Genomic DNA, 13,174 nt, shown 5'->3' with positions numbered 1-13,174 from the left:
AGAAGAAGACATAGGTACTCAACTCATGGACCTGGGTTTTAAAGATCATTTTATGAATTTGACTCTACAGGCAAGAGAAGTGAAGGCAAAAATTAATGAATGGGACTACATCAGACTAAGAAGTTTTTGCTCAGCAAGAGAAACTGATAACAAAATAAACAGAAAGCCAACTAAATGGGAAATGATATTTTCAAACAACAGCTCAGATAAGGGCCTAATATCCAAAATATACAAAGAACTCATAAAACTCAACAAACAAACAAACAATCCAATAAAAAAATGGGAAGAGGATATGAATAGACACTTCTCCCAGGAAGAAATACAAATGGCCAACAGATATATGAAAAGATGCTCATCTTCTTTAGCTATTAGAGAAATGCAAATCAAAACGGCAATGAGATACCACCTCACACCTGTTTGATTAGCTGTCATTAGCAAGACAGGTAATAGCAAATGTTGGAGAGGCTGTGGAGAAAAAGGAACCCTCATCCACTGTTGGTGGGAATGTAAAGTAGTACAACCATTATGGAAGAAAGTATGGTGGTTCCTCAAAAAACTGAAAATAGAACTACCTTATGACCCAGCAATCCCTCTACTGGGTATATATCCCAGAAACTCAGAAACATTGATACGTAAAGACACATGCAGCCCCATGTTTATTGCAGCATTGTTCACAGTGGCCAGGACATGGAAACAACCAAAAAGCCCATCAATAGATGACTGGATAAAGAAGATGTGGCACATATACACTATGGAATACTACTCAGCCATAAGAAATGATGACATCGGAACATTTACAGCAAAATGGTGGGATCTTGATAACATGATACGAAGCGAAATAAGTAAATCAGAAAAAACCAGGAACTGTATTATTCCATACGTAGGTGGGACATAGTAGTGAAACTAAGAGACATTGATAAGAGTGTGGTGGTTACGGGGGGGGGGGGAGGGAGGAATGGGAGAAGGAAAGGGGGTGGGGAGGGGCACAAAGAAAACAAGATAGAAGGTGACAGAGGACAATCTGACTTTGGGTGATGGGTATGCAACATAATTGAACGACAAGATAACCTGGACTTGTTATCTTTGAATATATGTATCCTGATTTATTGATGTCACCCCATTAAAAAAATAAAATTATTAAAAAAAAAAAAACACACACACACACAATGAAATGGAAAACTGTGTTACGTTCATAGATTGGAAGAATTAACATAGTTAAAATGGCTATATTATCCAAAGCAATATACAAATTTATTGCAATCCCCTTTAAATCCCTATGTCATTTTTTAGAGAAATAGAACAAAAATTCACTAGGTTTGTATGGGAACATAAAAAACCCAAATAGCCAAAGCTGAGAAAAAAAATGAAGCCAAAGATATCTACTTGACTTCAAATTACACTATAGAGCCACAATAATCAAAACAGCATGGAATTGGCAAAATCAAAAAACAAACCACAACGGATATACAGACCCATGTAACAGAATTGAGAGCCCAGAAAAAAAGCCACGTATATATGAACAAATAATCTTCAACAAAGGAGGCAAAACACACAATGAAGAAAAGAAAGATTCTTTAATAAATGATGCTGGGAAAATTGGAAAGCCACAAGCAAAACAATGAAATTTGACTGCATTTTCTCCCCATGCATCAAAATTAATTCAAAATGGATCAAAGACCTAAATATGAGATCTGAAACAATAAATCACATAGAAGAAAGCATAAGTACTAAGCTTGGAGCATAGCCATAGAGAATATTTTATGAATTTGACCCCAAAGGCAAGGGAAGTAAAGGTAAAAATAAAGGAATGGGACTATACCAAACTAAAAAGCTCCTAGAAAGCTAAAAAAAAAAAAACAGCAACAAACAGAAAGTCAGGCAACAAACTGGGCATTGATATTTGCAAACAACAGCTCTGATAAGGGGTTTATATCCTAACTATATAAAGACCTCACAAAGCTCAGCAACAAACAAGCAAACAATCCAATTAAAAAATGGGGAGAAGGCCTAAATAGACACTTCTCCCAGGAAGAAATACAGATGGCCAATAGATATATAAAAAAAATGCTCATCTTCACTAGCTATTAGAGAAATGCAAATCAAAACTCCAATGAGATACCACCTTATACCTGTTAGATTGGCTGTTATCAACAAGACATTAACCCTTTGAGTAGTACAAACGTTCATGTATGTCCTCGTACCTCCTGACCATCCAGAGTGTGATTGTAACAGAAATTTTTATTTTAAAAATGTGTAAGGCAACATTAAAAAAAAGGCAAATGTGTGTTCTTCCTATTTCCATAAATTGGTTATTAAACATGATTTTAAGTTAACAAAACTGGAACTGGAACTAATTTCATTTTTGGGAAAAAAAAAACTACTCACTCCCAGGGGTCAGTGAGCATGAAAAACACTCACTACTCAAAGGGTTAATAATAAATGTTGGAGAGGTTTTGGAGAAAAAAGAAACCTTATTTACTGCTGGTGAGAATAAAAACTTGTATATCCATTATTTAAGCAAGTATAGTGGTTCCTCAAAAATCTAAGAATAGAACTCCCATATGACTCAGCAATTTCTCTACTGGATATCTACCAAAAAAACTTGAAAACATTGATACTTAAGGATACATGCACCCCATGTTCATCACAGCATTACTCACAGTGGCCAAGACATAGAAACAATCACATAACCAGGCTGTGGTGCAGTGGATAGAGTGTCAGACTGGGATGCGGAGGACCCAGGTTGAAACGCCAAGGTTACTGTCTTGAGCACGAGCTCACCAGCTTGAGTGTGGGGTTGCTAGCTTGAGCATAGGATCATAGACATGACTCCATGGTTGCTGGCTTCAGCTCACAGGTCACTGGCTTAAAGTCCAAGGTCGCTGGCTTGAGCCCAAGGTCACTGGCTTGTGCAAGGTCACTGCGTTGAGCAAGGGGTCACTCAATCTACTGTAGCCCCCCAGTCAAGGCACATATGAGAAAGCAATCATTGAACAACTAAGGTGCTGCAACAAAGAACTGATGAGAATCTCCCTTCCTGTCTGTCTGTCCCTATCTGTCTGTATCTGTCCTTCTCTCTGACTGTCTCTCTCTCTCTGTCAAAAAAAAAGACATAGAAACAACCAAAGTTTCCCTTGATAGAAGATAGGATAAAGAAGATGTGGTACAGCCCTGGCCAATTGGCTCAGCGGTAGAGCATCTTCCTGGTGTGTGGAATTCCTGGGTTTGATCCTCGGTCAGGGCACACAGGAGAAGCGCCCATCTGCTTCTCCACCCTTCCCCCTCTCCTTCCTCTCTCTCTTCCCCTCCCACAGCCAAGGCTCCATTGGAGCAAAGTTGGCCTGGGCGCTGAGGACGGCTCCTTGGCTTCCACCTCAGGTGCTAGAATGGCTCTGGCCGCAGCAGAGCAACACCCCAGATGGGCAATCACCCTCTGGTGGGCATTCCAGGTGGATCCCATTCAGGTGCATACGGGAGCCTGTCTGACTGCCTCCCCACTTCTAACTTCAGAAAAATACACACACAAAAAAAAAGATGTGGTACTTATATATAATGGAATACTACTCAGCCAGAAGAAATGATGACATTGCCATTCATGACAATCTTGATGGGCCTTGAGAACATTATTTTGAGTGAAATAAGTAAGCTAGAGAAAGCTAAGAACTATATGATTTCACAATAGGTGTGAATTAAAATTGAGACTTCTGGATATAGATAAAAGTGAAGTGGTTACAAAAGGGAGTAGATTGTGGGGAAGGTGGTGGGTGAGGAGAGTAAAGAAGGGCAAGTATGTGGTGATGGAGAGTGATTTGACTTTGGTTGATGGGAGCACAACATAATCAACATTTCAAATGCTATAGAGATGTTTACCTGCAACCTATGTACTCTTATTGATCAATGTCACCCTGTTAAATTTAATTTTCTAAATTAAAAAATACATATATATTTTTATAAATACATATATATATATGACATCACTCGTTGATGAATCACAAAATGGCTCCACCTGACCTGTGGTGGCGCAGTGGATAAAGCATCGACCTGGGAATGCTGAGGTCGCCGGTTCGAAACCCTGGGCTTGCCTGGTCAAGGCATATATGGGAGTTGATGCTTCCAGCGCCTCCCCCCTTCTCTCTCTCTGTCTCTGCTCTCTCTCTCTCTCTCTCTCTCTGTCTCTCCCTCTCCTCTCTAAAAAAATGAATAAATAAAAATAAATAAATAAAAATAAATAAATAAAATAAATAAAAAAAACTTAAAAAAAAAAATGGCTCTTACTTCAATACATGTGTAAAGCAGATTCTCTATATGGCTTTCTCCAACTCCCAACTGAAACTCTCCTTCAGCTGACAGTACTCTCTGGTTTAACTCAATGTAGATTCATTAAGGAACACTATCATCCAGAGGCCAGCTCCTGAGCTGGGTTGCATGCTGGCAGGGAAATGTGTTCCACTTTCTCTAGAACTGGCATATTCTTCACCTCATTCTTTATCTGCTACAACACATTTCTGTTTTATCTCCAAAACCAATTTCTTTTTTTTTTTAATAATTTTTTTTTTAATGAGGTGACATCAATAAATCAGGATACATATATTCAAAGATAACAAGTCCAGGTTATCTTGTCGTTCAATTATGTTGCATACCCATCACCCAAAGTCAGATTGTCCTCTGTCACCTTCTATCTAGTTTTCTTTGTGCCCCTCCCCCTCCCCCTTTCCCTCTCCCTTTCCCCCCTTCCCCCGTAACCACCACACTCTTATCAATGTCTCTTAGTTTCACTTTTATGTCCCACCTACGTATGGAATAATGCAGTTCCTGGTTTTTTCTGATTTACTTATTTCGCTTCGTATCATGTTATCAAGATCCCACCATTTTGCTGTAAATGATCCGATGTCATCATTTCTTATGGCTGAGTAGTATTCCATAGTGTATATGTGCCACATATTCTTTATCCAGTCATCTATTGATGGGCTTTTTGGTTGTTTCCATGTCCTGGCCACTGTGAACAATGCTGCAATAAACATGGGGCTGCATGTGTCTTTATGTATCAATGTTTCTCAGTTTTTCGGGTATATACCCAGTAGAGGGATTGCTGGGTCATAAGGTAGTTCTATTTTCAGTTTTTTGAGGAACCACCATACTTTCTTCCATAATGGTTGTACTACTTTACATTCCCACCAGCAGTGTATGAGGGTTCCTTTTTCTCCATAGCCCCTCCAACATTTGCTATTACCTGTCTTGTTAATAATAGCTAATCGAACAGGTATGAGGTGGTATCTCATTGCAGTTTTGATTTGCATTTCTCTAATAACTAACGAAGATGAGCATCTTTTCATATATCTGTTGGCCATTTGTACTTCTTCCTGGGAGAAGTGTCTGTTCATGTCCTCTTCCCATTTTTTTATTGGATTGTTTGTTTGTTTGTTGTTGAGTTTTATGAGTTCTTTGTATATTTTGGATATTAGGCCCTTATCTGAGCTGTTGTTTGAAAATATCATTTCCCATTTAGTTGGCTTTCTGTTTATTTTGTTATCAGTTTCTCTTGCTGAGCAAAAACTTCTTAGTCTGATGTAGTCCCATTTATTAATTTTTGCCTTCACTTCTCTTGCCTGTGGAGTCCAATTCATAAAATGCTCTTTAAAACCCAGGTCCATGAGTTGAGTACCTATGTCTTCTTCTATGTACTTAATTGTTTCAGGTCTTATGTTTAGATCTTTGATCCATTTTGAGTTAATTTTAGTACAGGGGGACAAACTGTAATCCAGTTTCATTCTTTTGCATGTGGCTTTTTAGTTTTCCCAGCACCATTTATTGAAGAGGCTTTCTTTTCTCCATTGTGTGTTGTTGGCCCCTTTATCAAAAATTATTTGACTATATATATGTGGTTTTATTTCTAGACTTTCTATTCTGTTCCATTGGTCTGAGTGTCTACTTTTCTGCCAATACCATGCTGAAAAACCAATTTCTAACACCTCCAAACTATTCACTTTCACACTGCCATACTTGGCTTCCAGAAACATTATTTTCATCATGCCACTTCCCTACCCACAAAACAAGCTCCTTATTATTTACCTAAGAGGTCTTTGACAATGTTTTAAGTCTGAAACATAATATCTTTCTTTATGTAAGATATTACACAAAAACCCCAATCAATATAATAATAGAGAGAGAGTGCAAGGGGCCTGTTATCTCAGTCTCCCTCATCTCCCCAATACACCCAGTCATGAGAAGCCTTTATGGGATATCCAGGCCCTTCTTGGGCTGGTAGGAAAGCCATTGACCTAAGGTATCAAGTCAAAATGTCTCTTCCTGGCTGTTAAGGTCTTCCCAGCAACTTTCTTCTCAGTCTTCACCAGCTCCCTCTCCATGCTAATCAGCTTACTATTCCCTCCATATTTCTTTCTCATTCTTCTTATTCTTTATTTTCCTTGCCAGAAACATTGTCCTCTTCTCCTCCACTCATGCAAACACTTCACATGTTTAACTCACATCTTGATTCTTTTTTATGAAGATTTCCCTGCTTTTACCTTATCCCCCATTGATTTCTCCCATATTTGAATGTTTCTTGCATTTGCAGTCAGCAGCAAATTTTTTACTTTAAGTAACTATTCCAAGCCTGGTTTCCTAACTGTACTGTGAAAGGGGTCCAATACTTCTTCCATGGGCCCAATTTTATCTCAGCCTAGGCTTGGCCTAAGAGCAGCTGCTTCAGGGATATCAATGGCTGTTGGAGAACCCAGCATCTTCCATTTGCCAAGCTTGCCCTTACCTTCATCCTTTCTAAAGTCCTAGATTCATCCACAACATGTAGTTACCTGGAGCTGACATCAGAAACAAGGAATCCAATAAATATTTATCATAGAGGGTTTGGTCTCTTAAGGATCCCAAAGATATCTACTAAGTCTAGTCATTCTTTATCTAAATTTAAATAAGGCAGGAAATGACCAATGGAATCCCAGTTATTTAGATAGAGAGCAAACATATCTAAGGACATAACTAAGAACATATGATATATTTTTAGAAAACAAGTACTTTTCAAATCTGCTTTTGTTTTAATAATTAACCCAATTAAATTGTTTTAGACTTATATATGGGCCATCATTAGAGAAATCAGCAGCTGTGGAGTTCTTATCACATATGATGTGTATTTCATCTATATTTCCTTTCATCCTTCCTCTTTCCTCTCTTTATCTTTCTTTCTGCTTCATTCAGGTTATCATGATGGGCATCTTGTGATACGCTGGTTCTGGGCCACAGTGGAGCACTTCAATAATGAGCAGAGATTAAGATTACTTCAGTTTGTCACTGGAACTTCAAGTGTGCCCTACGAAGGCTTCGCAGCCCTTCGAGGAAGCAATGGGCTTCGTCGTTTCTGCATAGAGAAATGGGGAAAAATTACGTCTCTACCCAGGTAGGAAGCTTTTGCCAACCTTGAGGAAAGCTACTGAAAAGAGCAATGAGTACTTTGTTATTTGAGCTTGGGTGATCATCCTTTGGCGTAGAATTCTTTTCTGCCATCCTAAATATTGTCATATGAGTTATTAGTAAAAGGTACAGATAAAAAGTCTCTGGGAGATGAATTTTGCCATATTCTTAGTGAATTTTTATAATTGATGGTATTATGGTCCATGTGTTCGTCATGGGAATCTTTCCAATCTGTGTATTGCCCAATCTAATTTAAAGAAAAATGTCTCACCTGCTTAGCAAGAGAGTGGGACAGAAGAGGCTTAAAACCCAAAGTAACCTTTACCAGCTCTTTATTTTTACTTCTACAACACATCATTTGATACTTTGAATAGTACATGCTGCATTTTTTTTTTACAATGCTTTAAAACATGATGATGAGACCACATAATACTCAGGTCTCTACACTGACTTCTATATAGTATGATATTGAAGAAATTATTGTGAGATAAATGCAGAAAAGGAAGCTCCAGGGATCCAGGTAATTTAACACAATGAATTTCTTTTAACAGTTTTAATCCTAACACTTCTTGGATCCTTTCTGTGCCATATTGAGTAGCATATTTCTGATCAGTGAATAAGAAGCAGTAATGAGACATTTCTATGTAAGAACTATTGTAATAAATACTGCTCAACAAACAAGAAAAGATTGATCCATATTATTTTCTTGTATTATGATATTTCCATATTATAAAAGAAAACTCACTATTTTGCTTGATAGTTCATTTTTTTAATTATGTAAAGGTACCATATATTCCTTATCCACTCATCTACTGATTGGCACTTGGGCTGCTTCCAAATCTTGGCTATTGTAAATAATGTAGCAATGAACATAGTGGTGCATATATTCTTTTGAATTATATAGTATACAGATAATATGTTATAGAATTGTGCACCTGAATCCTATATAATTTTGTTAACCAATGTCACCTCAATAAATTCAATAAAAAGGAAAAAGAGATTCGTACTAAATTCAACCCCATTTCTACATGGCCTTCCAGATACCTTTGCTAAGTTCCTGTTGTGGAAGAGTTTTCTAAACTATCATTTTCATAGTGTTCTCAGACTTGACTTTCCACGAATGTTCCAAAGATAAATCCACAATGTCTGTGTTATCAGGAGGCCCCGGGAACAGAATTCATGCCTAGCTGATTAATAATAGCCAAAGCCTTGGTACAATTTTCAGCCCTGTCTCTACCCACTTAGTTCAGCAGACCCTCAGTGTTCATTTGCATGGTTCTGATGATAGCTGCACCTACTGAATTAAGTCAGGCAAGAAAATAAACCTAAAAAGGCAAGATTTCTATTTGCCCATTTTAATAATATATTTGGAGGATGCAGTAATTTAGAAACATACTATGATTTTAGAAAAATGAGTTTGAGTCACCATTTGTCAAAAGCTTAGCCCCATAGCACATCCTGAAGAGGAGCTGAAATACAAGGCACCTGCCCAGAAACGCTTACACTATAGGGAAGAAAACAGTCTGATAGTAATACATTATAACACAAGGTGGGATCAGAGAAGCACTAGGAAGGCAAGGTGAAAACAAATAGAACAAAGATCTAACCCTGACTGAGTGACAGAAGATGCCACAAAAAAAAAGCTGGCATTTAGATGAACATTGAGGGACAATTAATGGGTGGAGCAAAATTTCAGGCTAAAGGGGCAGCATGAGCAAGGCCTGGGGGAGGGAAATACCTAGTTTTGTACTGTTTTGTTCCATTTTCTCCTTAATCTGGCTATGGTTCTCACACAAAGGAGAAAAAGGTATAGATGATCTCATGACTTCTGTTAAAGCCAGGTAATTACTTGATATGGCAAACAAATTTTTATTTTAACTTGAATCTCTGTTTTTTTAATTATGGTGTTCAAATCTGTATGCCAGATTGGTGACATACATTTTAGATTACAAACTAAAATTTATTTAATGGAGTTTAACCAAAATGTATATAAATGTAATAAAAGTAACTCTTGAAAAAATTCTGGTATTCAGACTAGTACTTGAAAAGAAGCCATTAGCTACTGCTTTCAGTTTACTCCCAAAAATTGTCTTTTTACAAAATTAATGTATTTTGTAAATATGGGATTTTTTTTTCTCTGTAATATTTTTACTCATGAATACCAATTAAAATGATCAAAGAAAGAAAATCAGAAAGATGATGCCTGCTCATATCTTGCTTCTGGCTAATTCAGCCAGTTCCAAAAGCACAATTGAGTTGTTTCTGCCCTGTTTAATTTAGTTTAATTTAATCTAGAAGGCTATGATTCTTAGTTTGCTAGTTTTTATGATGGTCCTGAATTGAGGTTCTGCTAACTTTTGATTCACTTTTGAGTCACAGTTTCAGACTGATTATAGATATATCCAAAGCAGTTGCAGCATTAAACAAACACCTTCACCAATCTCCTCTCCCCCTTTCAGGGCACACACATGCTTTAATCGATTGGATCTTCCACCTTATCCCTCATACTCCATGTTGTATGAAAAGCTGTTAACAGCAGTAGAAGAAACTAGCACCTTTGGACTTGAATAAAGAAATGGAAACTCACCTGACATTTGCCTGGATGGTGACATCACCTTTTCTGGGAAAATCTCCTTTTATCTCTCCTTGAATCAACTCTCTTTGATTTTGGAACTTCATGATTTTCATTTTCATACCAAATCTGGAATGACAAAAGCTGTGCATGAAGAACCGCCTTCTTCTAAGACCTAACATTCAGGCTTATCTCCTTTATTTTCAGTGAACTGCTAGCCTGTATGCAATATTAAAAAACAGCTGTCACAAGGTCTGTGTATATCTCCACATACCTCCATTACTAACAGTGAAATATGAATGCTAGTTATGCTACAGTTGACCAAATGGTAATAAATGTTTATTTCCATTTATATAATTTAAGGAAAAATTTGAGAGTTAAACATTTCAATCTTTTATATGCTCATGCTTCTGAGCAGACACCATTTTTTATCATTTCTAACAACCAACTCCAGAACTAAGAATTGATCAGCTCTTTCTTTTCCTTCCATTCTATTTACTTTTCTGTGTTCATATTATCCATGCAAAAACATTATTAGAAAATTCAAATTTTTTATACATTTAACTCATGATTTATATGTGACATCAGTCCCAGCTAGAACTAGCCTAAACACATGGTGCAAATAATACACTTTCCAACAAATAATAACAGCAAGGTAAACATCTTCTGCTGATAAAACACAGTGCATCCCAATGGCTGTGGGGATTGTGGCTCAACTTCAGCTTAGATAAATCTAAGAGAGGTACACCCTTCATAAACATTCATCCTATAAGAAGCACAAATCGGTGCACATGCCCAAGAAAGATGTCTCATTATATCATTAGTATAAATGACAAGGCTTCTGCCCCCATTGTATTGCATACAATGTGATGAAGCAAACCAGAAAAAGGGAAGGAGAATATATTAGGTTGGTTTGAAATCCTAGTTCTGTACTGTTTTGTTCCATTTTCTCCTTAATCTGGCTATGGTTCTCACACAAAGGAGAAAAAGGTATAGATGATCTCATGACTTCTATTAAAGCCAGGTAATTACTTGATATGGCAAACAAATTTTTATTTTAACTTGAATATTAGTTTTTCATGCTGTTTTATTAATTATAGTGTTCAAATTCCTTCACATCGGACTGTCCACAGGGACCACACTAAGTAAGAAGCTGCAGATAGTGATGGTGCTTGTTAGGGATCAAAGGCAATATTGTACTTTTCATCCATCACAATTCTCCCAAAGCAAAGAGATCAAACATCTCAAAAACATGTTGATTTATGTAAAAATATCCAGTTTCTATTAGCATTCAGTAAAGGGATATCCCAGAAAACTTAGCTCCAAAGACATTCTAGCCTCTCAAATACATTTGAAATAAACTCACACATAAAGGTCCTTTGTTCTTTTTCTAACATTGTTATCCATGTTGTTGAAAATATGTCATAAATGAAAGTGTTTTTTCTTCACTGGGAAGAGCTAAAAAAGCCCCCCTGTTGAAATGTCACATTGTTGTTTTTAATATAGTAAACAAAGAAAAAATATGATAAATGTAAGACAAAGTTAATTTTATATAAAGCTATGCCTTGTGCTCATTATATCAGTCTGTGTCTGCAGAGAACTTCAATATGAAACATTCTTTCAGTAGGAATTATTTGCTATGCCCAGCACCGCTTGCTGCTGGGTAATTTTTTGTCAATCAGGGAATATATATATTATAAAAATTTAGCTTTCAATTGTCATCTAAAAAAGAATATTTACCAAGATAGAATGGAATATGTAAGTTATATAATATGGAATTTGAGGGCCTGTAAAATTCAGTACACATTTCAACATCTGAAAAATTATGTATTCCAATGTAGCTATTATTATTTATTTATAAAATCAGAACATAAGACTGTGCAAATCATTTCATCATTCTAATGTTTTGAAGAGAAAACATTATAAAACTGCTGCTGTAATTCTCTTAACACATAACCACATGTTCTTTAATGGTAAGTTATTTTTGTATAAGCCAATGAGCTGGACCTTCTAGTATAGGGGGAACTTATTACTTTTTTAATTTGTTGTTATATATATCTATATGGCCATAGATATAGATATATAGATATATAGGTTAAAAAGTCATCAATTCAAGTAGTCAATTCTTTTTTATTACCTACATTATTTGTTAAGCAACTGTTAAAACTGTTAAAAAAACAAAAAAAAAACAGAACCTGCTCCTGAGGAGCTTCACAATTTACACAAATATCTAATACTCTACTGATTTATTTAATTAATATCTATTTGACAACCATATTCAGAAGGAATAAATAATCCTAGAAATTATACACAGATAACTTGATCATGAGTGGTTTTTCAACTAACTTTTTCTTACCTGCCCCTGTCCCTGATGCCATGACTGATGTATCCCACAGAGCATTACAGGAACAATGTTTTATAAAAGCATAAAATTTCAAAAAAGAACTCTAGTGTCAAAGTCAGCTGAAAGAATGTAAAGCTTACTTAAACGGGGGCCCAGATTCCATTAAGGCCTTTAACAGACTCCTTAAAGAAGGAAAACAAAGAAAGAGGAGTACAGACAGTTGGTACAGAAAAGTCCTTTTTATTTTTCTATGTCCCAAAAGATGTTTCCTTAGTTAATATGAGGCTGATTTTTAAATATGTATACTTTTTATTATATATATAATAAAACACCTATAAGACTAAATTATGCTATTAGTTATACCAGGTGAAGGTGTAAAGCACCCAAATTATATAATTCAATGGACAGTGCATATCTGTTACCACTTGTTTGTTTTTTATTTAAAGTATAGCTTTTCTCCCAGGCATCTTATAAAATTAATCACTTATAAACAACAAGTCCTCTAAAACAAGATCTTTCAGGACTAGTTTTAGTAAGAGGGTGTTACAAATAATTGAGGGGCTAACAACAACAATAAATAAGAAAAAACATGCTACATGTTTGAAAAATGCTTTCGAAATGCTATAAAGTTTTAATAATTTCAGGGATATCACATTTTATTCTGTTATATGAAGATGATAATCCTAAAAATATAAATTGACTATGTAAAATAAAAAGAAATATTCTAAATATACTGAGTTCTTTGTAACTTCCTATGTCTGTATTAGTTGATAAAAAGCTTAACTGTAACTATTGCAGCACAATTTCTTGGTTAGTAATGAAAATTAAGAAAGATA

General features: G+C 36.0%; 1 protein-coding gene across 2 annotated transcripts in view; it reads left to right on the top strand.

The window, feature by feature from the left end:
• The window catches only part of HECW1 (HECT, C2 and WW domain containing E3 ubiquitin protein ligase 1), a 512,769-nt gene extending 500,557 nt beyond the window's left edge, over positions 1 to 12,212 (top strand). For both annotated transcript variants that reach the window (XM_066342679.1, XM_066342680.1), the window contains 2 exons: positions 7,210 to 7,408; positions 9,882 to 12,212. In XM_066342679.1, coding sequence (XP_066198776.1) covers positions 7,210 to 7,408; positions 9,882 to 9,993 — 311 coding nt within the window. In that variant the 3' untranslated portion in view covers positions 9,994 to 12,212. The remainder of the gene's footprint in view (positions 1 to 7,209; positions 7,409 to 9,881) is intronic.
• Positions 12,213 to 13,174: the final 962 nt, after the last annotated feature.

This window comes from Saccopteryx leptura, chromosome 6 (genome assembly GCF_036850995.1).
Source record: "Saccopteryx leptura isolate mSacLep1 chromosome 6, mSacLep1_pri_phased_curated, whole genome shotgun sequence".
NCBI classification, from domain to species: Eukaryota; Metazoa; Chordata; class Mammalia; order Chiroptera; family Emballonuridae; genus Saccopteryx; species Saccopteryx leptura.
This window is presented reverse-complemented; position numbering and strand designations above follow the sequence as displayed.